The sequence below is a fragment of the Myxocyprinus asiaticus genome, chromosome 14 (genome assembly GCF_019703515.2).
Source record: "Myxocyprinus asiaticus isolate MX2 ecotype Aquarium Trade chromosome 14, UBuf_Myxa_2, whole genome shotgun sequence".
In the NCBI taxonomy this organism is placed as follows: Eukaryota; Metazoa; Chordata; class Actinopteri; order Cypriniformes; family Catostomidae; genus Myxocyprinus; species Myxocyprinus asiaticus.
Window position 1 is genome coordinate 17,384,463 of NC_059357.1, and position 25,290 is coordinate 17,409,752.

Sequence of the window (25,290 nt, forward strand, 5' to 3'; positions counted from 1 at the left end):
AATCACTTAATAAAAGTAATACATCAACTGAATTAATAAAAATAAAAAAACGGGGTAGAGGGTAGCGCCTTCAGATTGAGAATTCAGATTAGTATGTCCTAATCTATTTAGAGACAGTTTAAATCCCCGTCTCTAAATCCTCTCAAATCAATAGGTGCCACAATACAGCTCTCTGGCATCAACTCATGTAACTCTTTTAACTCTCTTTTTGTGAAAGGAGTATAAAGAATGTTTCAACTAATTTTTCCATTCCTCCATATATAGACTAAATAAAATAAGGGAACATAAAATGTCATACACAATCTGGTGTATAGTCGCTGTAGGACATGTTCTTGGATCATCTTCATTCGTTGATTTGTTTGACTTTATTATGAATGTTGATCCATAATGATCATTTCAGTTATTCGGTATATATTTGCTAATGTTGATCCTGGAACATCATAATCATTTCAATCCTGTGTAGATTTGCTGATGTTGATCCAGGACCATCATTGCTTTGCTGATCCAAAATCATTGTCACCATGCTGATCCTAGACCATCATATTCATTTAAATTCTGAGTAGATTTGCTTATGTTGATCCTGTAACATAGTTGTCTCCAAACCAGATGACACATATTCAGCAAGAAACCTCCTGTCCTCAGTCTCAGATAATACCATACTGAGCAAGCTCATGCAGCTCAAGATGGCTAAAGGCTTCCCAGGGACACTCTGTGAATGAGAGAATTTGGCAGAAGAAGGCCCGCGATCAGCCAGATAGTAAGGAAAAGCACTTTGCAAGATTAATGGGATTAACAAAATACAACACAGTATAATGTGATCACTACACAAACAACGATCAAATGGGCTGTACGCACCAGTGCCAAGACCATCCATTCATGGGATGTCATCTCCAAATCTAATGAGAGGAGAGAAGAATGTGGAGAAAATTATGACTGCAGATCACATCCTCTAATTGCTTTATAATTCAAGTTTTAAGGAGATTTGTTTTAATAATGGCCAATTTGTATCGGCCAACTTTATTTTCTTATATTGAATCAAATTTTGTCTCCAACATAATCTCTCAGAGAGAATGCAAATGTAAAGATTACTTGGCTCAATGCACAGAGAAAAAAAAATCAATAATATATACTATTATATATAACTATTAGTTCACTGTTTTCACACGATTGATGTCAACTATAATATATTATAGTTTAACTGTTTCACTTTTATCTCTGTTTTAACCTGTGCTTTTCTGTTAAATTTTAAACTTTGTATTGAAGCACAAATGTAACTGCCTCCAAAGGATGTATTGTTTATGTTGTTGTATTCCTCATTCACTATAGATAAAATAATCTCATAAATTTACATTGAATCACTTAGATGTTTTATACTTACCCTTTGACTCCATTTTTTGGGGGTTTGCGTTTAAACTGTCTTGTCATCCTCTGTTTGAATTTAAGGGGTCCTCTCCTGGGTGTGGTTGGCCCTTTTGTCGGGCTTATGGGTGAGTAGCTGAGACTGTCACTGCTATTTGCTGAACTCATCTTGTGGTCTCTATCAGATTCTCCTTCTGTAAGAGAGGCTCTTAAGAGGCTCTTGTGTTTGTATACTTCTCTCTGCCTGTGTGTCTGGGCTGTTTGATGAAAGCTGGTTTAAATACTCTCTGGCTGGCCCGTGTTTGCGTCAATGGGACAACAGCAAAGCCTGACAGATTGGCACAGTGACACAGAAGCAATCTGTTCCAGGTTAACTTGGGCAAAGGGCCAGGATTACTCCTTAGTTTCTGAAAACACAAAATGTCCCTTCATTGATAAATCTTTCACAATGGTTGACTGACATATGAGTACACCTGGAGTATCTGTCATGGATTAGAGAGAACATTTGTTTCATTCATGGCATCCTGACACTGTACAGAGAGGTTATGAATGAAGACAAAATTTCTTAAGGCAGGTGCACAAATGTGTGCCCACTAGCAGTAGTCAACTACTTTATTCATGACTTTACCTAAGATGGCTTTGTAAGCTGCTTTGGATGAGAGAAGTGTTTCAAAGAACCTTCTAGACTTCTGCAAACAACTTCATTCACGGAGATACCAGCTACTAAAAAAAGAAACAAAAAAGTATCTACAGTATCATCATAAGGAGCAGTTTGTGTGTGTGTGTGTGTGTGTGTGTGTGTTATTTTGTTTAGTTTTTTGTTTTGTGCGGTTTTGTTTCGTCATTTCCTTTTTTTTTTTCTTTTTTTTTTCACAATGATGGCCTGGCATCAATCATATTCAATAGTGAAAACAGTGAAATAATAGTTATATATAATTGATACCTCAAGGAAAAAAGAACCTTTTTTTGAGTGTGTAACCTAATTTGTCAGGTTGATTCCGACAGATTAAATAACATTTTTGACTTGAATAAAAACATTTAATTTATATATGTATATTAACAAATGAAGCAATTTTTTTATGTTACCTGACAATTATATATATATATTTTTTACAGTGCAGTCATTTTTTGTGATGTATTTAGCATTGTTGTTGTGAATTATTCTGCTTTAAATATGTCAACAAGGTAAAGTTATCTAGTTGGATAACATTTCAGTTAAAGTGGGTTATAAACAAATCACTGTAAGCTATTATTTTTCAGGAAAAGTGTATACTGAATTTATATATTCATTTATCATAGGGATAGAAAATTCATGCATAATTTCCAGCTATTATTGCAAATTACAAATCTAATAAATTGTAACTTTTCTTAAGAAAACTTAATTTTTAATGAAAAACATAAATTCAATATTAAATTTAATTTTAATTATTTCACATGTAGCTATAAAAATAAATATATCATATCTTAAATGGGCCCAGTGAAATATCTGGACCAGTAAAAAAATTACAAATAAATTGTTCAGCCCTGATTATAATTCACTGATTTGCCACAGTAATCCTATTAATTCAACAAAAATGATTAAATATAATGCCATATGTCAAAAATAGCAAAAATTTAAAATGCCAATGTATAACAGTAACTTGAAATGTTAATCATTAAGAGCTACTATGGACTGTCTCAAAAACCTTCAACAACAACACAGTATGTAACAATACATATAAACAGAAAAGTGAGAAAGACATCAGTATTATCATCACTTCAGAAAGAACTGGGCTGCTAATGTTCAGTGTGGCATAAGCTACAATTCTCACTAATGCACTTACAGTTAAGCCCCTCAAGTAGAGAATGAGGTTGATGTTGGGGTTTGGTCACAATTAAGAAGATCACTTCCTACCTTAAAACAGAGGCAGATGTCAAATGTGGAACAAGAATATGTGCGCCATTTGGCAGAGAGCTTTAATGCATTTGAGAAAGAACACCAGCACATTTTCAGTGAAGCTGAATTAAGGCCAACAGGCACAATATCATCTCGTGAATCTACACAGCATTTTTAGATTACAGACAGTTTAAAGAAAGGGGAGACGAAAAATCCTCCATATGTCTTTCACAGTGTGCACTGGGTCTCTTTTAAAGTTAACATCACTCTAACATTACTCACCATTGCCTGCAGGCTGTAGAGGAGGATTAACTTCATCCACCTTATTTTGTGTATGTGTAAAAGTTCTGCTGTCATTTATATGCATTTACACGAGTATGTTATGTCGTCTTACTTGAAACCCGGTCTGCGTTCGCAATGGCATACTCCCCATACTACTCTCACTGCTTCTGCCATATCTGTCTATGGCAATAGTGAGTATGAGAGTATGCCATTCTGAACTCGGCCCAGTAATCAGCACAATTCAAACGTTGTCTGTGTTTGATGGCATTGCAAGATGTTTAAAATGAACTAATTTTGTCAAGTGAAGTGAACTTCAACAGATACAGTATCTGTGCTTATTCAGTAGGGAGCAGTGAACACTGCGTATGGACCCTGCAAATCTGAACGCAGCTCCCTGGTTTTTACAGTGCATTCTGGGAAATTTTAGGGCTGGAACCAGAGAGAATTACAATGTTTAAACATTGGTTAAAATCAGAACACTCCATAGTAGATACAGAAGAGAAGTAATCTAATCTAGACTTAGCACACACAGGACTAAACAAAACATTATTCCTCATGAACAAAACAAAAACAGATAAATGTGAGACATGTAAATGCATGCAGTTAAAATATTCTGGGAACAATACAAGTTAAGCTCAAATGACAGCATTTGTGGTGTAATGTTGATTACTGACTTGTCTGTCCTTTTCTTAAAAAAAGAAAAAAAAAAAGAAGAAGCAGCAGCAAAGATCGAGGTTACGGTGAGACACTTACAATGGAGGTGAATGGGGTCAATTTTTGGAGGGTTTAAAGTCAGAAATGTGAAGCTTATTTTATAAAGCACTTTCATTAATTCTTCATTTATTATTTGAGCTGTAAAGTTGTTTAAATCATCATGTTTACAGTGATTTTAGCATTTGTTGACATTACATCGTCATGGCAACACAGTTTTAAAATTGACTATAACTTAAAACAGAAAAGGTTAGTAAGTGATTTTATCACACTAAAATCATGTTAACACGCATATTGTTTATGTCTTGTGGCTATACTTTTGAAACAGTGAGTAGTTTAACGTTTACAGATTGGCCCCCATTCACTTCCATTGTAAGTGCCTCACTGTAACCCAGATTTTTGCTTTTTTTAAAGAAAAGGAAGGATGAGTCAAAATTATTTTTTGTGGTAATCAACATTATGCCACAAATGCTGTCTATTGAGCTTAACTTGTATTGAAACCGGAATATTCCTTTAAGGGATAATTATATATAGGAGAGACACAGACTAAAGTATTTTATTATATATACAATTTCTAGATATCTACAAGATACAAACTAGTTCCAAAACAGGAGATTGAAGCCATAATGCTGCACACTCCGATATAATAGGTGGCGGTAACCCGCCATAAAACAAAGAAGAAAAAATAGAAGACGATGAAAAAGTAGAAGTGCACTGAAGCGATTTTGCAAATGAGACGGCTCTTAAAATGTCCGTTTCCCTGGCCAGTGCCACTGAACGAGGGAGCTGATTGAAATACACTTAGAGAGAGACGAACCCGAGGTCAAACACGGGTAACAACATGAACACATTAGAGACCAGAGTTGCCGAGCTGGTGCAAACATACCCACATCTTTACGACCGTTCACGTAGAGACTTTCGAGATTCAGGGATGAGCTGGAACTCTTGGAAGGAAATTGCATTAAAGCTTGGCGTCGATGACCCGAAATTATGCAAAGCAACATGGAAAAACATCCGAGACAAATTTGGAAAAGCAATGAAAAGGATGAAGTGCAAGAATGCAGATGAGGCGTCGAGCACGAAAGTACCCAGGCTGTTCTTGGAAATGTCCTGGCTCAAACCTTATGTTCGGCACCGACAAACTGTGTCCAACATGACATCTGTAAAAAAGGTATACTAACGTTAGCCAGTCTGTAATATAACTTTAACTAACTAGTTAGCTTTAGCCAGACAGAGCTAGCTTTCGGCATGTTATCAACGTTTGTTTTTGTAAAGAGACCTTGCTTAAAAGAATATTTCATGTTCATTACAAGTTAAGCTCAATAGACAGCATTTGTGGCGTAATGATGATTACCACAAAAATAATTTCGACTCTTCCCTCCTTTTCTTTAAAAAAGGCAAAAATCTGGGTTACAGTGAGGCACTTACAATGGAAGTGAATGGGGCCAATCCGTAAATGTTAAAATACTAATTATTTCAAAAGTATAGCCACAAGATGTAAACAATATGCGTGTTAACATGATTTGTGATAAAATCACTTACTAAACTTTTTTGTGTAAAGTTATATCCAATTTTACAACTTCGTTGCCATGACTACGTAACGCCGTAAACCCTAAAACAACCGTAAAAATGACGATTTAAACAACTCAAATAATAAAAAAAATTTAATAGCAGAATTAATATAAATGATTCTATAAAATTATAAGCTTCACATTTCTGCCTTTAAACCCACCAAAAATTGGCCCCATTCACTTCTATTGTAAGTGCCTCACTGTAATCCCGATTTTTGCTTCTTTTTTTTAGAGGAAGGCAAGTTGAAATTATATTTTGTGGTAATCAACATTATGCCACAAATGCTGTCGATTGAGCTTAACTTTCATTGAACCCCGAATATTCTTTTAACGTTATTAGTTAGTTAGCTAGCTAATATGAAGTTACATGGTGAGCTATGTCAAGCACCAGCACATGTTGTGTTAGCAGTGTTGATTTTCTCTTATTTCCATTCACTAACTGATTGTTCTTTTAAATACTGTAGGTTCAAACTGATAAACCTTCAAAAAAAATGATGGGTGATGTATCATCTCCATCCACAGCCCCATCAGCTGGTCCATCCTCTGGTGTAACCAGTGACAGTGAAGCAGAGGAGCGGTGTGCAACTATTTTTTTAGATGGCTTTGGCACTTCAGTACTGGAGAGATCAAGCACACAATGCAAAGCTGATGCAAGTTCAGTGATTATGTCAACCACGTCATCAACCCCATCTGAACCACGCAACAGAAGGAAAAGGAGAAGGGATGATGCTGAAGACACAGACATTAAACAAGTACTTGCTTTCCTGGAGAAGGACAAATCTGACATTTTTGATAGGCACGCCCAGATAGTTGCTGATTTTATGCGCAAACTGCCACCACGGCACTGTGCCGTCTTTAAAAAACGTCTACAGGACGTGATGTTTGACATTGAGATGCAAGTGCTGGAAGAACAGAGCAATAAAACACCACAGTAGTGACTGTTTATTTTATTTGTTTTTTCTTTGACTAAAGTGTTCTATTTTTTTTTTTTTTTCTCAACCTTTCTGTAATTTTTTTTCTTTAAATAAACACTTTGTTTTGACAGCCTGTTGTTGTTTTAAATATGTAAATAAGCTTATCTAAAGTTAAATACTCTTTCTGTAAGTAAAAAAATAATAAAAAAACAAAACAATATTTCAAGGTAAATCACGACAGCCTAATTTTTTTTTTTTTTTTATCAAACTCATCTTCCAGTATCTTTGGTTAACCTGTTTACTTATAAGATAAGACTACTTTGGATGACAGGCGTAATTGTTACACCTTAAAGTCCAAAGTCCTTTTTTTTTTTTTAACACCATGTCATGAGATTTTTTTTTAAATTTGTAAAAAAAATAATATATATATATATATTAAAAAGAAAATCTACTAAAATACTCATTCACTCTTTTTTTTTATTTTTTTATGCTTGCCTGCTACGTTCATGTGTCTTTGTTTTCAGCCTTTGCACTTCTGCCCAAAGTGAGACACGTTGATATTGCAATGCTAAATTTCTTTTGTAAAGCCAAAAGCTACTTGAACCTGAAATGCCTCTAATAATCATTATTTTTTTGTATTTATTCTGACCCTTGGCACATGTCTCCCTTTTTCCGGACTGCTACCTTTAGATACAACCGTCTTTGCAGTGATATCAAACGTCTGGTAACACTTTACAAAAAAAGTTCTATTTGTTAACATAAGTGAATGCATTAGGTATCATGAACTAACGAACAATAATCTTTTTAATATTAACAATTTATTGATTCAGAAAACAGGATTGAAGAAACAGAACATACACAAATCTAATTATATGTCCCACCCCCCTGAATTTGAGTGCCCAACATGTCACACATAAAACTCTGAACCCTCAACCAAAATTCTTGGATCTTAACACACCACCAAAAAACATTGGTTGTGTCCCCATCTTCTGATTGGCATCGCCAGCAGTTGGGCATGTCTTTAAGACCAAGCCTATACAATCTAGAGGGGGTCCAACAGAATCAATGTAAAATCTTAAATAGCATAAGGCGCACCCTTGCATCTCTAGATGTAGACTTGACGTTTTTAAGAATCTTAGCCCACACTCCCTCCTCCAATACCAAATTAAAATCTTTCTCCCATAATCTCTTGAGAGAAGTTGAAGCTCCATCCCCCAGACTCTGAATTAGCAGGGAGTAATACACTGATGCCTCATGACCTTTTCCAAAGGCAATAATCACCAATCCCAGAGTGGCCTCCACTTTAGGGGGGTGTATGCTACTCCCAAAAATAGTATAGAGCAGGTGGCGCAGTTGTAAATATCTAAAGAATTGAAACCTGGGAATCCCAAAATGTTGAACCATATTTTCAAAAGATCGCAACACTCCACTCTCATGTAGGTCACCGAGCGTATTAATCAACAATCCACTCTGACCAGCAGAAAGGGGACTTATTAATACATAACTTTGGGTTCAGCCATATGCTCGAAGCAACATTTAAATAAATGTCTGAATTAAACATTCTGGACACTTTCGTCCATACCGCATGCAAATGCGAGATAACGGGGTGTGACTTAACTTCTCCGGTTAGTTTGATTGAAAGGCTCTGCAATGGCGAGATAGGGCTATTCAATACAATAAGAGCTACCTGTTCAATACAAAACCAGGGAGGGGCTCTATCAGGTGGAAGCAACCAATGAGCCAAATGTCTGAGACCGAATGCATAATAATAAAACAAAATCTTGGGTAGGCCTAGCCCACCTTTATCAGTCGGCCTATGCAATTTACTGAAGTGTAATCTGGGACGTTTACCATTACAAATGAAGGACTTCGCTATGCTATCAGATTGCTTGAAATAAGAGAGGGGGACATCTATAGGGAGAGATTGTAGCAGGTAATTGAATTTTGGAATACAATTCATTTTAATAACATTAACCTTCCCAGTCATAGATAAATGTAATGAAGCCCACCTGCCCAAATTTGCTGGGAATAAAATACCCAAATACTTAATGTCCTTTTTGGGTCACTGAAAGGTGCCCGGCTGAAAAGCCATTACCGGGCAGTATGCTGTCAGAGTCAAAGCTTCAGATTTAGACCAGTTAACCTTGTATCCTGAGAACTTAGAAAATAATTAATAAATCTGTGGAGGTAAGGCATAGATTTAGTAGAGTTGGAGACGAATAATAAAATATTATCTGCGCAAAGCAAAAGCTTATGCGCCACACCTCCCGCCACCACCCCTGGAAAATGATCCTCCTTTCTTATCGCGGCTGCTAATGGTTCCAGGGCAAGACAGAACAATAATGGGGAAAGAGGGCAACCCTGCCAGGTGCCCCTGTCCAGAGTAAAATAATCTGAAATTAATCCATTTGTTTGTACTGCCGCTACCTGGTCTCTATAAAGTAACTTAATCCATCCAATAAATGTATTTTCGAACCCGTACATTTCCAAAATCTTAAAAAGATAATCCCATTCTATCATATCAAACACCTTTTTGGAGTCAAGTGAGATGGCAGTGACCGGAGTCTGATCATTCGCCACTGACCACATGACATTGATGAGACGCCTAATGTTATCAGAAGAGCTACAGCCCCGAATAAACCCCACCTGATCTATATTTATAAGAGATGTCATAAGTTTACTTAATCGGTTAGCCAAAAGTTTTTACAATATTTTAATGTCTAGCTGGATCAGGGAAATTGGACGGTAACTCTTACACTCGCTTGGATCTTTGTCCTTTTTAAGAATCAGACTGATCCGGGCTTGTGTCATGGTTGGCGGAAGCTTTCCATTCTTTAATGATTCCATATAAACTTCTAGCAAATGTGGACCCAGTCCTGTAGCATAAGATCTAAAAAATTCAGCATCAAAGCCGCCTGGCCCTGGAGCCTTGCCTGTAGGCAAGGCCTTAATTAACTTACCAAGCTCCTCCAAGGTTATCTCAGAATCTTTTTTTTATTTGCTCAGCCAACAGTTTAGGAAGTTCTAATAGTTCCACAAAGTTTCTAATATCCTCTTCAGTAGACGAAGATGTGGAACTATAAAGATCAAGATAGAATTCTTTTAAAGCATTATTAATATCTGTGGCCGAGGTAAATATTTCACCACTAGTAGATTTCACTGAGGGAATGGTAGAAAAAGACTCTTTCTGTTTTATATATCTAGTCAGAAGCTTCCCTGCTTTGTCCCCCGACTCAAAGTATGACTGTCTTCCCTGAATTGCCAAAACTCCACCTTCCGCAACAAAATAGTATTATATCTGTATTTCAATCGGGTCAATTCTCTGAGACCATTAGACGACATTCGGTGCTTCAGCTCTGCCTCGGCACTTTTAATATTCTCTTCCAATTCCACAAGTTCTTGTGCTTTGGATTTTTTGGTGAATGAGGCATACTGTATGATCCGACCCCTAAGAACCGCCTTAAGTGCCTCCCAAGCCACGCCCAAAGAGGATACTGAGGACCAGTTGGTCTCCATATAGACACTGATTTCAGCCTTTAGCATTTCTTGGAATTCAGGATTTTGTAAGAGGGATACATTAAAGCACCAACTATATGATTTCCTTTTATTCATATTTGGCAACACCTCTAAACACACCAGGACGTGATCTGAGACTAAAATATTTCCAACTGAGCAATCAACGACAGATGAAATGAGGGACTTAAGATATAAAAAAAAAATCTATTCTAGAGGAAATCTTATGGACTGATGAAAAAAATTTATAGTCCCTACCAAATGGGTTCAAAAGTCTCCAAATATTTGTAAGATCAAAATTTCAACACATCCTGAGAAGCATCAGTGTTGCCCGAGAGGGTTTGCACACTTTTGCTCCACTACGATCAAGGACTGTCAAGGAAGTCTGGCCAGAATTGATAGGGGCCTGTCTCCTTCCGCGGATCGTCAAGCCAGAACCCTATGAGCTCGCTCGATTTCCAGCTTATGGCCTGCTATGTCGAGCAGACTCGGAAAGAGCCCATCCAGGAATTTCACCATATCCTGTCCCTCTACTCCCTCCGGGACTCCCACGATACGGATATTATTCCGCCGGCTACGGTTTTCCATGTCCTCCGTACATCTCTGTACATATCACAACCTACTGGGCAGTGAGGAGAATTTATGGTAAATAAACTTGACTTAAATATTGATCTGTTTCTCACCCACACTTATCATATCACTTCTGAAGATATAGATTTAACCACTGTTGTGTTATGGATTACTTTTATGCTGCATTTATGTGCTTTTTGGATCTTCAAAATTTTGGTAGCTGAAAAATCTGCCTTTATAATATAGTTGAGCTGAAATATTCTTCTAAAAAATCTTCATTAATGTATATACAGTATATAGATAGATAGGTAGGTAGGTAGGTAAATTATTTTACTGTTCTTACATGGATTCTATTCATAGACTGAGGTATGTAATCATTGATAACACATAAAAGTCAAATGTTAATGTCACATTGGTTAATGTTTAACATGTATTTACATTGTCACTTTTTACAGAATCCGACTTTACATGTCTGGAAAAAGTTCTTCAGGACATTCCTAGTCGCAGTATCAGTGTTCTGCCAGGATGAGACCTGCCCAGGGGAGCTAGGTTGCTGCCTGGCTCCGTCTGTCCCCTCCACTCTCCAGATCATGAAAATGAGCATGACCACTGGATATTACACATATTGTGAACTGCGCATCAATCCGTTTCTCTATATCTGTGGGAATATAATTCAGTTTACAAACAGAAGGGGGCGGTAAGAAACATAGAATGCAGTAGTCTGCTACTTGGTATGGCACTGGCATTCTCTTCTGGAGAGAAAAAAGGTATGGCTGAGTGATAAGAGATGGCCTGGGGTTAAACTACTTGTAGCCACAGCATTCCTCTGTTACTCCCTTCATGTCCCTCATCTACTATGGAGATACTCCCTTAGAGAAGCCCATATCTGAGAGCAGAGATATAGGGTCACTCACACAGCCTATCAACAACCTACAGCAACTGCAGCAATTTAGTTCAGGAATGCAATCCATTTGTGGAGACAAGGAGGAAAATCACAGTTCCTCAAAGCCAGGCCACAGCAATGACCTCCAATGGCAACGTACCATGTAAACCATTTTAACGCAAGCATACCTTAGTAACTTGGGCCACCACTGTCCAAAGAATCTAGGCTTAACAAAATGACATACTTCATCTGAAAGCCTCTTATAATGTTTGAAGAATATGGCATATACATTTACAGAAGAGGTAAAACCAGTGATCCACTGCAAGTGTTTTTCCTCAATAAACGTAAATGTAGTAACAATAGTGTCAATGATATAATAATAATAATAATAATAATAATAATAATAATTATTATTATTATTATTATTATTGTAGTTTTTATTTATTTATTTATTTTTATTTTTTTGGTACAAAGTATGGTTACCATAGTATTTTTTTATGAAAGGGTTGGGTCATAGCTGCCCAAACTAGATGGACACATGCAAAGACCACAAGCATAAATCCATGTAGAACTTCTTGGTATAAATATGGTTGAATGTTATTATGTACAAAATTGTGATGCACAGGGGCTAAATGAAACACAAAGTCTGCTGTATAGCTGACCAGTTTTATGCAGATTTAACTCAAACGTTAAATATTAAGGCATAATAGTTAAATATGTATTTTTAGATTTAGATTTAACATTCATATTAAATAAATGTTTTATTCTTAAAGAGGTATAACGTAGATATATGTGCACAAAAATTGCTTTTTTACGCTTTGCACTAAATCTGGAAAAAGTGAGCAGCTGTTTGCAGCAGGCATCGTTTTACACAATACATGTTGAAAAGCCTGCATGTGGAATTTGCAGACATGTTGAGACAAAGATTAGCACTGTCACATATTTAAGCAGAAGGGTCTCGGATAGCTCACATACATCTCTGAGATGTCTGTTTTAGATCTTTTAATCTGGAAAGCATCACAATCTAATTTACATCTGCTAAACATCTTAAAAAGATCAGAATGACCAACATTCTAAATAATAAACGTCTCATCTGCTGAATGTCTTTTTGACATCCGAGAGGACCAACAACGTAAAAAAAAAAAAAAAAAAAAATGTCTTCCAGATGTAAACACAGACATCAAATAGACGTCTAGTTGATGTACGTGTGCTATCAGGGGTTTGACTACAAACCATTTTTAGAAGTTCATAGTTTGTTTTACAGATTCCAACACATTGTAATGTATAAAAGAAAGCATATTTTATATATTTCAGCTGTTCAGTCCTGTTGTGTCGTTCATTTAAAGAGAGACGTAGGCATGTAGCTATGAGGCAATTCCTTGTAGCTAGCTAATATTTTAATATACTTATGCGGGCGATGTGACATGCTCGAGATCGTTTGAATAGGTTTATATATTTGCTTTATTGCATTGGCTAATGCCGGATTGACAATATAATACTTAACTACTAACATTGGAATTGTAGTTTACAGCTTGAGCAAGTGTTTGCAGTACACTTGCTGATTTTAGAGACGTAATACTTTCAAAAACTGGTAGTTGGTGACACTATTTTGACATAGTCAAAAAAAATATATATATTTTTTTTAATAATGTGACATATATTTGCATGTAGTAAAATAATAATAATAATAATAATAAACATGCATTTCCCTATTTACAAAGGCGTGAAACAACATTTCTAAGTAGTACACTTTCTTGGAGTAGCGAGTTGTGATTGGTAAACGCTATTTCCTGGCACACATGATCCGAACACAGTTCATTTCTCTGACACATCCGCATCTATAGCTCTGAAAGACGAGAGCAGGCGGTAAGACACTTTTCTTTCTTACACAAACTCTTTTAATCTTTGTTAGTAGCGTTACAAACGTTTTGTTTGATGTAGCATTAGTACATTTACAAAGATGCAAACCATGATTTTTTTTATGCTGGCAATGGCTGCTACTTTTGGTTTTAAGGATAATAAATGATCTATATATGTATGAACTGTATGTATGTATGTATACATTATATATATATATATATATATATATATATATATATATATATATATATATATATATATATATAAAATCTTCTTTTTCTGAATGATATTCAAAGGTCTATCTGCTGTTAAAAAAAACTTTTCTTGTACTGCAGGAAGTTTAAGTAACTTGCAGATGCAAACTCAAGTTTTTATCAATGTTAGTATGTGATTCTACCTAAATTTACAGGAATATATGCTACTGTATGCTATTAACGATCTGATCATGAGGAGATTTTATAAGCATTAATAAGTTCACTGATGCACGAAAGACAGCAGTCATTAGCGCCACCCTGTAACTTTCAATGTACTTTTTTGGTAAAGTCATACTTAACCACATCCTCCCTTACCGACTGAAAAAACCAAACTGAAATCCACTTCTGATTGGCCCCTGTGTCCTTCTCTAAACACCACAGACACCTCACTACTTCTTTATAACTATAAAAGAGTAATATAATTGTCATGATTGTCCTTTATCTTTGTGGCTTTTGGGTACACCATGGGCCAATTTTTTACTTGTGCATGGTGTGAAATTTGACTGTTTACCTATCACTCTACTGGTGCAGACTGTTTTACTCTGACATTGTGCACTGTCACAATTCCTCCACTTACAGTCTTATTCACATACTCAAATACACAGTGTTTTCTGTATATATGATGATGATGTTGTTGATGAGCTTTTTATTGGCCAAACTGGTATGCTTTCATCTGCACAAAAGGGTCTATTGCTATTTTATGGCAGCCTCAGGAGAATTTGAAATGACATGCTGCTTTCTGATAGCTCATTTTTCATTGACATGGTTTAGGGGTCTGTAAAATAATTGAAAAATTCTTGTGATGACTTTTAGCCTCATATTGATGAGTGCAGTAGATGTCCTATGTCATAGTGCAACACTGAGCTGACAAATAGCCCATAAAATCTGCCGTGGAACTGATTTTCAGGTATTTTTTAGTGCTTTGAGATGCTGTTTAGTTCTTTCTGAATATTTGATAGGCCCCTTGTTTCCGCACAAACAAACAAGTGTTTCTGCTGCCCTCCACCTCCCTAACCTTCAGTCGCCCTCACAGGGAGAAGTAGCCAAAAACATCACAATGCCTGACAGATCTGTAAAAAAGAAGCCGTGTATATTAACTGGTAGACCTGGATAAAAAAGAGCTCTGTCTATTGATCAAGATAACCCTTTCACTTCCTTTGCGAGTTGGTCGTTCTTCAGGCCTGGGCTTGTGCAATACTTCCTGAGGTAGAGAAATAGAGGTTTTGGACGAGGTTTGTTCTACTTTGCAGTTAACTCAAAAGGAATGATTTGGTGCTATGGCTGTGTTATTTTTATATTTTTTTTGTATTTTTATTTATTTATTTATTTATTTATTTGAGCTTCAATTTGTGAGAACACTGCAACAGAGGTGACTAACTCCATATTGCTGAAAGTATGCCACTGCTCTACACCAAGTTCTGTGGTTGAAATTAGAAGCCTACTCATCTTGCTTCCTGTTTGTGCAACAGTTTCCAGTATTGCAGTTCGACAGCAGCAAATAAATCTATGTTCTTTTTTGACAGTTTGTGCTCATCAATGTCTTTCAATTTCTTTGTGTGTTCTACCAGGATGGTGAGCTAGTCCCTTTGAGAATTTGTTATGTCTTGATAAAATAAGAAATCACAGTCTGTTTGGAGACCACCAGATTTGTGGTCTAGTGTAGTTTAATAGATCTGTTATGTAATCTGCCAAATCCTTTTTTGGAGCTGCTTAATTTGAACAGCTGTCAGTCACTCTGAACTCAAGTCTCAAGCTGCTCTAGTCTAGATGACCATGGTGTGTAGCTTACACCCATAGGAACAAAAAATCAGAAATGAAATCTCTTTAATATCCCAAAAGTTTCTCCTAGAGATTAAATGGAGACTTTTTGAAATCTCTGCAGTTTCAGATCAAATCTCAACAAAGTCACATACTGCTCAGAATTGCCAAGATACCAAAGTCTGCAATCAATTTTTTATTAGATTTTAATAAGTATTTTTTTATTATTAGATTTAATAACTCAAACATTTTTCATCCAATTCTTCCAAGACCAAATTATATGGACTATGCAATCCAAGCACCGACAAGCAATTTGGCTGTCAACACTGAACTGCTGCGAGGCGTGATACAATTCAAGTCAATCGAACATTTTATTTTTAATATACAGCTATGTGGAGAGGGATTTTGGGCCAAACAGATTTCTTGTTGCTTGGAACAGTCACAGATGGTTAGAAAAAAAACCAAAAAAAAAAACGCTTTTATTGCTTGTTTCGTTATAGCATTGTATCTGGATCAGACTGATCTCACTGTGAAATAGGAAACAGTAGGTTTAACCTAAATGTAAAACACTGCCCCTAGTGGCCAAAGCAGTAACTGTTGTTTGGCATATGGGCAGGTGTGAGCTCCATTTTCTGGGTGAAATGTCCACGGAGGGGCACCAAAAGCGGGTTGTGAAGTGAGTTGTTTTCAGCTGTACAGGCTGTACTACAGTGAAGAAGAATGCATATTTGTACTCCCCTCACCTAAACCTAACCATCAGTGGAGTAAAAATGTAATGTTAGAGGGAAAAATGCAACCTCCGAATCGTGCTCATAACTGATAATGCGAACGCAATTACTTCCTGGTTTCATTGCGAGATTCCAGGTTTCCCACACTGCTGATGCAGTGCGCTTCCCATTGCGCCACAAGGGAAGTTAAACACATTGGAGCCAGTGCAAAATGTCTGATTGGAGATGGCACTTGTTGGTGAATTGGCATAATGGAGCTGATCCTAGAGTACCTGAACTCTTGGATACAACATGCTGACTTCCTATATGATCGTGTTGTCTAGGTAGGACACTGTGTTGCTGTATGTCAACAATTATCTCATCTGTGTCTGCTTTTATTTAGGTTTATAAAATTTTAGGAAAAACATCCGAGACAAAGCTGATATTTGAAACATAACTGAGAAATCCATTAAGTAACGTAAAGTTTGAGCAGTAAAATATCCCTCTGGGCAGCTACATTCATCTTTCTAGTGTTTGTTTGTACCATTAGTGCCCTGTCGCTCGCACAAGAAGTGTCATGATGGATGTGGGTTAACTAATGCTGCATTATAACTTGTCAGACTAATTACACTGTGAATTCAGCAACAAGAGGTCGAAAGTTCTGCTGCTGAAATCATTCTGTGCTTACCGAAATTTGAACCAGTGCCCCCAATGGCCAAAGCTGGAAGTGTTGTTGACTTGTTTCCGGGTGAAATGTCTACAGAGGGGTGCCAAAAGTGAGTTGTTAGTTAACAGGAATGCATATTTTATTAAGCCTACCTTGTAACCCAAACCCCAACCCCTAAACCAAACCATCTGTAGAGTAAACACCTAAATCAAATCACGCTCACCATTGTTTATGTTAAAGCGATTACTTCCTGGTTTCCACTGGACACAAACCCGTCTTTCATAGTGAACGTAATTACATCCTGGTTTCCATGGGACCAGAACCGGTGTCTCTTGAGATTGCAACATGCAATCAGTAGTGCCACAGGGAAAGGTAAACATGTTTAAATTGATGCAAGATTGTCTGATGGGGGATGGCGCTTGTCAGTAATTCAGCAGAATGGGGTAAATTTCCAGATACATGAACATTCAGCTTTGCAGCATTGCACTTTGAAGTGAGATGCCGTATAAGGTCAGCTCACATTTTCTGATGTCCTTCTTGAAAACGGGCTCAGCAATGCAGTGCTACCAATAGCTGAGCATCAAATGCAGGGGCCACGCCCACGGTAACCTCTGGCAGGTCGCTTTGACAGGTTGAAGACCCCTGAGAGAGATGACAGAGAACTGCTGATGGAGGGTCTCAATGATAGAAACTCATCTTCAACCAGAAAAGAGAAAGAGAGATGAAAGGTGAAACAATATGATAGTTGATATAAAATGGGGGATGGGTAGAATAATAAGTGTCTCAAGAGAACAGAAATGTGAAGACAAGAGAAATAGAAGGGGGAATAAAGAGAAAGGAGAAAAGGGTGTGTGTGTGTGTGTGAGTGTGAGTGTGTGTGAGGAAGAGGATGAGATCATCGTAGTCTCCTGTCTAATGAGAGATGGGATTGGGAGGCATGCTGAACTGAGGCGGATGGTTTGCTTCTCGTGCCGGGAATCAATAGCGTCTGCAGACCAGAATAACATTCCCACATTACTGCTTCTCATTGCCATCACTTTAGCAGCCAGTTGTCCAGCGTGGATTACGCACAGATCATTTGTGCATTCGGTTTCTTTTTCTCCCTCACTTTCTTTCTCTGTGTGTCTCTCTCTGCTGCACTCTCTCTCTTCTATCTCCCTCTATCATATCCACTTGCTCTCTCTCTCTCTCTCTCTCTCTCGCGCTTTCGCTCTCGCTCTCGCATCTCTCTCCAGCGAACCCACACCCAGTGATTCTGTCTTAGTTTTGTGGCAGTAGGGGGGGGATGCTGTTCTAAATCCCTTTTTAAATGTGTTTTAGGCACATATCTTACAGACAGACACTTTTCTGTATCTTGGGAGTGGTGCTTGCTTGATTTTGTATTTTTTAATTTTTTCTAAATTCTTTTGGAAACCTTGTGGATAGAGCTTATACACAATGTTGGGCTTGGATGTTTGTGAATTTGGAGGACAGTTTTTTGAACTGCTCTGGTTGACAGTTTGCTACAGAGGTGAGGACTGCATTTATTTTGTCTGTACTGAAAAAAGTAAAAAAATAAATAAAAATGCATTGTTGACATAATCTATTGCAACTTTAGTGTATGCAGTTTAAATGTTTCTTAAAGGGATAGTTTACCCAAAATTGATCATTCTATCACCATTTAGCCTACTCGCCATCATGTTGTTCCAAACCCACATGACTTTCTGTCTTCTGTGGAACACAAAAGGAAATGTTAGGCAGAATCTTAATCTCAGTCAGTGCTAACTGTGGATTTCAGTCCTTAACATTCTACCTAACATCTCCTTTTGTGTTCCACAAAGTACAGAAAATCATACTGGTTTAGAAAAACATGAGGCTGAGTAAGTGATTACAGAATTTTCATTTTTGTGTGAACTATCCCTTTAAATGCCACAAAATTACCAAAAATGATCTACTATTATGAAGTGGCAGCCTTAAATCTTGTAGCTAAAGAGCTTAGGTGCTTAAATAGAATGTGCACAATGCTCAAGAGTTAAAATGTTAAATAAAACCACTTTTAATTCAAAACAGATTTTCTAAATCCAATACAAAGTCATATAGTTTATAATTCTGTATGATGATTTTCTTTGAGGATGTAGACATTTTTTAAGATATAAGATGCCGTTTAAACAAGCAAATGTGGACTGATCAATATGTATCGATCAGCCTGTTGTGGCTCTCACAATGTTGCTTGTATTTGTGATCATGATGTTGCTTGTAATTACATGCCACAGATGTTGTTGATTCAGGGCTTCACTCTGCAGATCTGCTACTTACTGACACCAATCTAGTGCTCAGCATACTTCCAGTCTTTTTCACTCTGACTTTACCTCTTTTCTCTCTCTCTCTCTCTCTCTCTCTCTCTCTCTCTCTCTCTCTCTCTCTTAACATCTCCGTTTCACTTTGACATCTGCAGGGGCATGAAAATACTGTATCTAGGAAGTAATGATGTGTGAAAAATGAGCACCTGCATGCATGTGTAAAATGGGCGGGAAATGTGCGTGTGTGTGTATATTTGTGTGTGTGTGGTGGGTTACACTGACACTAGTCTTGCATAGCCAGTTTTGACTAAACGGCAAAAGGTCTGGTCCGTATTGCAGCTTATTTTGGACCAAAACTGCCCAGTTAGACATGTAAATTGTCCAACCACAGTTTGTTTTGTTTTGACGTGTCGTTTAGAGAAAGGGTTATATTAAATAGATTATACCACAATAATAGAACACTGTGGGAAAAATATTATTTAAATAATGGCGCGACAGCCTCTATGAACTGTTCTGCCGGAAGTTGTGTAAAGTTACTCACAGCTTAGCTAATCATATAAGAGCTTGCCAAATAGAGAAAGTGTTGTCAAGTTTTGTGTGCAATATGCATTAGATGGTTCATTATTGAAGAGAACACTCAGAGTAGGTTCTGGCAGGAAGATCCCATGAATACTTCAATGTTGTTGAGAAAAGGCCTGCAGATGGACAGAATTGGGCTCCACGGGGTTGACCGGTAAACAGGTTTCTCAGCTCTCTTTCTGATGGACTGCGGGATTTGATGGCCCATTTACACCAAATTAGTGACAAATTTGCGAGACAAACTGCCGGAAAAAGGTCTATTCACACCAGTGGTGGATTTAGGCATGGGCGACATGGGCAGTTGCCCAGGGCGGCATCTTGGGGGGGGGGGAGCACGAGGCACCCACACAGCCCATGTGAAATAATGAACATTAAGTAAAATAGGCATAGCATTAAATATGATGCATAACATTTAAAATAATATAAAAGAAGACGCTGCCTCATGGCCATTTCTGTATTTAATTGTTGCATATGTATTGAATTGAGAAAAAAAGAGCACCGTTACAGGAATATTTAGTTATTTTATCCTTGCAAAAAAAAATAGCAGTGAGGTTCGGCAGTTAGTTTGTCTACACTCGTAGTGAAGTATTGCATGTAGAGTCTTTTTATGTGATATTTACTACTAGCGTAGTCCAATCTGTGAATGTAGACAAGCAAACTGCTGAAGCTCACTGCTATTTTTAATGCCTTTTAATGGATATTATAACAGCCACAGGAATATAAATAGTAAATAATGTACATTAAGACAAAACACCAGATATATTATATAATATGAGTGTAACAAGGTTAAGGTTGGGAAAGGAGGAGGTGGGAACCGGCTGAACCGTCAAAATAATGTTTAATGCAAACAAAAAGACACACAACACAAACACACACATGGCAGCTGCATGTGGCTCTCTCTGTCTGGAACTGCCACGTCCCGCTGCACTTATCCCTCTCCTTGGCTGATTAGCCTGATTGGGGGCCAGGCATGCGTAGTCACTGCCTGGCCCCGTCCTCCTCCTCGTCATACTCCTCCCTCCTTTGCCTCAGGCCAGGGAACCCCCGGCATGACATACATCCCCCCCCTCCTTTCTGGCCCCGCCTGCCAGCAGGCTTTTCCCCACCTCTATAGGGCTGGGGAGGGGGATGAGGGGAGGGAAAAAAAAAAAAAAGAGGAGAGGGAAAGGGCAAAGCGGAGCAACAGCGAGAGAGCGAGAGAGAGAGGAATAACCTGGTTCGCCGGCGCCCAGATACGCTGTCGCCCGGCCCTCAGCCACTCCCCAACCTCTGGCGGACGACAGCTCACTCCTCCCCCGGTGCACGCACCTCCCCCTCTTTTCTCTCTTTTCTTTTTCTTTTCTCTATACTTTTTCTTTCTGGGGAGGAAACGGCAGCGTACCTCAGATCCTCGGCGGCCGGCAGTGAGGTCTCCGTCCCCGGGCGGATGGCCGCAGCTGCTCCTTGGTTGGCTGGTAGTGGTAAGGACTCCACGACAGCGCATCCCTCCTCCTTCCCGGCCTTCGGCACCAATGTAACAAAGGTTAAGGATGGGAAAGGAGGAGGTGGGAACTGGCGGAACCGTCAAAATAATGTTTAATGCAAACAAAAAGACAACACAAACACACATGGCAGCTGCATGTGGCTCTCTCTCTCTCGAACTGCCACATCCTGCTGCACTTATCCCTCTCCTCAGCTGATTAGCCCAATTGGGGGCTGGGCGTGCGTAGTCATGGCCCGGCCCCGCCCTCCTCCTCGTCACAATGTGGCATCAGCACATTCCATAAATATAAAAAAAAGTAAAAATGTGTTTACAGCTTCTATATTATTTATTTACTCCATATTTGCATTAAATTCAGAGTTGTTGTCCGTGAGAAGAGTAAAAGAGCACAGCACCTGTGTTTGCCAGTTGATTAGTGCCACATACCAACGCGCTGGATTTTGCAGCAGCAGTGATGCTGGAAAATGACAAAAAGCTGTTATCTCATTGGTCAGTCAGTTTTCATCTCAGTCCGAAAAAAAAATCGGACCGCACCCCGTGAAAATACCTTCGGATTGTCGAAGGCCGATTTGTCGGACATGGTGTGAATAGCGCTATGGGAATTCATTGTTCCTATTCAAAACTCGTTCAGAACAAAAATTCAATCTTGGAATGAATACGTCTTAAAAAAAAAAAACCTGTGGCCTGGCAGAGCTGCATCTCGACTCACTGAGCCTCAGCTGCTGCTGGGTTGTGATGGATGGCTGCATGTCAAAGACTTGACACATTTAAAGGAGTAAATAAATTAGTTGGCATGCAGTAGAAACAGAAACTTCAAAAAGCTGACGTGTTTGTGCACCCTGTCAGTAAAGGCCATATGAATGTGTAGGATCACATGCATCATTGCGCTGTCATACAGAGCATGCTGGTGGGCAATTCCAGTGTTATGGATGTGACATTTGCAGTGAAAATTTTAAACTGAACTTCATATATAAAGTACTCATTACCAGTATATCAAACAGTTTATATGTATAATCATAGACCCCTGCAGATAGAGTCCAGACATCAGAATCAGTCTAGTCAAGTTTTTACCCAGTTTAGATCAGGAAATGAGCTTGCGTTACAGATGTGACAAAAATGTACATACATTTTTGGGAGACCACACTCTTTGTAAAAACTCTGTGAATTGAAATGAACAATCCAGAAATAATAATAGCTACAGCTTGTACAATGGTTGGCACTCCTTAGAACATATAATATTTATTTTTTATGAATTGTCATTTTTTACAGAAATGGGGAAAAACCAGTGTTACAGACGTGACATCACTTCGTTATGGACATGACATTTGTGAAAGCAGCACTTACATCATGAGGGAAAAACATCCAAAACACTTTGAAATCTGCAGACTTTGACCTGATACATATTATATTACATTATAATACCCATTAAGGCTGCACGATAAATTAAAATAAGATTGAAATCGCCATTTTTCTATGGTATGGTTGACGTGTTCGTGGAATTGCCCTGGTCTGGTTTCTCACAATGCAGCTGCTGTCTAATAAAAGCTAAAGGGTGTCATTTCTGCACTACTAGCATTATCAAATGGAACTTCAAAAATGATTGCTGTTTTAATAAAACAACCCTGTCTTCCATTAGTTGTACAAGCAGATAGTCCCGCCCCAAACTCAAACCACTGGTCAAGCCAATGTTGTTGTGTCCTGTTGGATGGGCTGCTCAAACAAACAGGAAAGTTTTGGTAGCGGCACAGAGCCACATTTTCACTTTTAGGTGAAATTAATCTACAAATTGAAACGTGTCTCGCTGCCTATAATCTCTTATTTACTAAATTACTTCTCACTTTGTTTTGCTATCATCTTATGTGCATTACTTTGTGATTCCGCTGTATTATTAGAATGTATTCTTGTTGAAAGTTACAGACATAATCTTCTGAGAAACAGTCAAATGGCTTGCAGTGTTCTGTCTGTAAAAGCGCAGAATCACAGATTTCCGCCCTGCTGTGTTTTCTGTTTGTTTCTGACGTACAGGATCAGAGTTTACTGATATGAGTCATTCTCGACTGTGCTCTCAGTTTGATTAGCAGAGAAACTGCACAGCGTCAAAGTAACAGAGAGTGGAGGCTGTGAGGGTATAGATCATTGTGTTGCAAAGTAGTTAGAAAGTGTTAAAGATGAGGAGAATTTAGTTAAACCAACTGATTTTCAATTAAAAGATGCACTCAAAGAGGTCTATAAAACCTGGAGAAAGCTATATGTTATTATTCTCATTAATTTCAAGCAGTTGCTAGGCTGGTGCAGGAATCCCTGGAATGACACACATAACATATATATATATATATATATATATATATATATATATATATATAATTAGAGCTGTTAGAATTAATGTGTTAACGCATGTGATTAATTTAAAACGTTTAACACATTTCTCATTAATACAGCATATACACTGGTTTGAAGGGCGGAACCTTTGTAATGTGTCTGCCTGGAGTCATTGCCAGAGCCCTTCTACCAATAACAGCCTACAAGCTTAGCATACGTGCCGGTCCCATAGACATTCTGTGGGCGGAACTGTCTTAACACGCTAAAGTTGACCGTTACGCTCTCTCCAATGATAGATCCGCTGAGGTTGTTATCTCATTAAATTAAATAATCCCTGACAGCGCTTCCCTGTCAGTGATAAAATGATGGAGAAAGGATCTCTTAGCACTATTAAATTTACAAAACAAGCCCAGATGGGACTTTTGACAGAAATCAAGTATTTTTCAGCCTATGCAATGCGCATGGTGAGTTCAAAGCGGCACTCAACACTGGTGTTGCCACCCTGACGTGAATCATGAATGCAGCTCCACGATTGCTGTAACAAAGTGGATAGCCATAGTCTACTGGCAGATAAATATTGTGGAGGATGAGAGTTTAAGAGATTTAATGCCCATTGCAATGAATATGCAACCTATGTGGGAACTAGTTCTTTCAATTAGTCAAACTCCCACTTTGGGAAACTTTTGAAGTGACTTTAAATTGGTGATATTTTAGTGCATTTCTATGTTTTATTGTGGAAGGCTTTGTTTGGAAAAAGTTAATAAATCATTATATTGCTACTTATTGTTTTGTTTTCTTCCTAAGATGGAAATAAATAGATTTTGACAAGAAATGAAGTATATATAGTAAATTTCAGTACTTTCAAAATCTGCGATTAATTGTGATTAACAAAAAAAAAAAAAAAAAAATGTGATTAATCGTGATTAAAATGTCTCCAGGTACAATTCCCTGAGGTTTCCAGGTGAAATGAACATTAGAGGCGCTACAACAACTGTGTGTTTTTTTTCACTTTCACTCAAATTATGACTTTAATGGCTGATTATGACTTTATAAACACTTATATTTCTCTCTATTACTCAGACCCTGCTATGTTATGATATCGAGACACTTTTACTCTACCGCATCTTTTGAAAAAATTATACATTTTAACGCTTGTATTACAGACCTACATACATATATACACTTATTCCAATGTGATTAGCTTAAGCGGTAGCGCACCTCATAGGGTGTTGGACTTTGTACTCAGAGTACCGCGGTTCAACGTCACACGACAGAGATGAGACATAGAAGCGACACAAATTGACATAGTTGCTTCAGAAAATAGGCTTTCATTTAGCTTCTGCATTTTAAAACACTATCGGTTAATGTTGGATAAGGGTAAGGATGTCTATTTTGTTAAACTCTTATTTCTCTTTTCTGACAACATTGGTTAAGTTTAGGGTAAAGTTTTAGATTACAGATGTTTGTGTTATTAAAACCTCCATCTAAAATTAATCTTAAAAACCTCGTCCTATTACAACCTCATTTCGCTCGGTTTTTGCGCCCCCTACTGGACATTTCACTTGAAAAGTGCAGCCAAACGTAATTTCAGTTTTGCAAAAACGTTGCAATGCTCACGTATATTTCATGAGACCAGGCTGAAAAATAGTGTGGTTTGAGTCTTCTTAAGAAATCCTAGGTGGGCCTTCAAACCTTTTGTATAGTAATA

General features: G+C 37.9%; 2 protein-coding genes across 2 annotated transcripts in view; both read left to right on the forward strand.

Annotated features, from left to right (window-relative positions):
• The first annotated feature begins 4,668 nt into the window (after positions 1–4,668).
• On the forward strand, positions 4,669–7,092 carry si:ch73-59f11.3 (MADF domain-containing protein). Its single transcript, XM_051717202.1, has 2 exons — positions 4,669–5,399; positions 6,264–7,092. Exons 1-2 carry the CDS (start codon positions 5,070–5,072, stop codon positions 6,732–6,734), a joined length of 801 nt encoding a protein of 266 aa, XP_051573162.1. The 5' UTR covers positions 4,669–5,069; the 3' UTR covers positions 6,735–7,092.
• A 6,290-nt stretch (positions 7,093–13,382) lies between these two features.
• Positions 13,383–25,290, forward strand: part of LOC127452051 (rho GDP-dissociation inhibitor 2-like) — a 41,887-nt gene continuing 29,979 nt past the window's right edge. The window contains exon 1 of the mRNA XM_051717206.1: positions 13,383–13,545. The gene's annotated coding sequence lies outside the window, so the exon portion shown is untranslated. The remainder of the gene's footprint in view (positions 13,546–25,290) is intronic.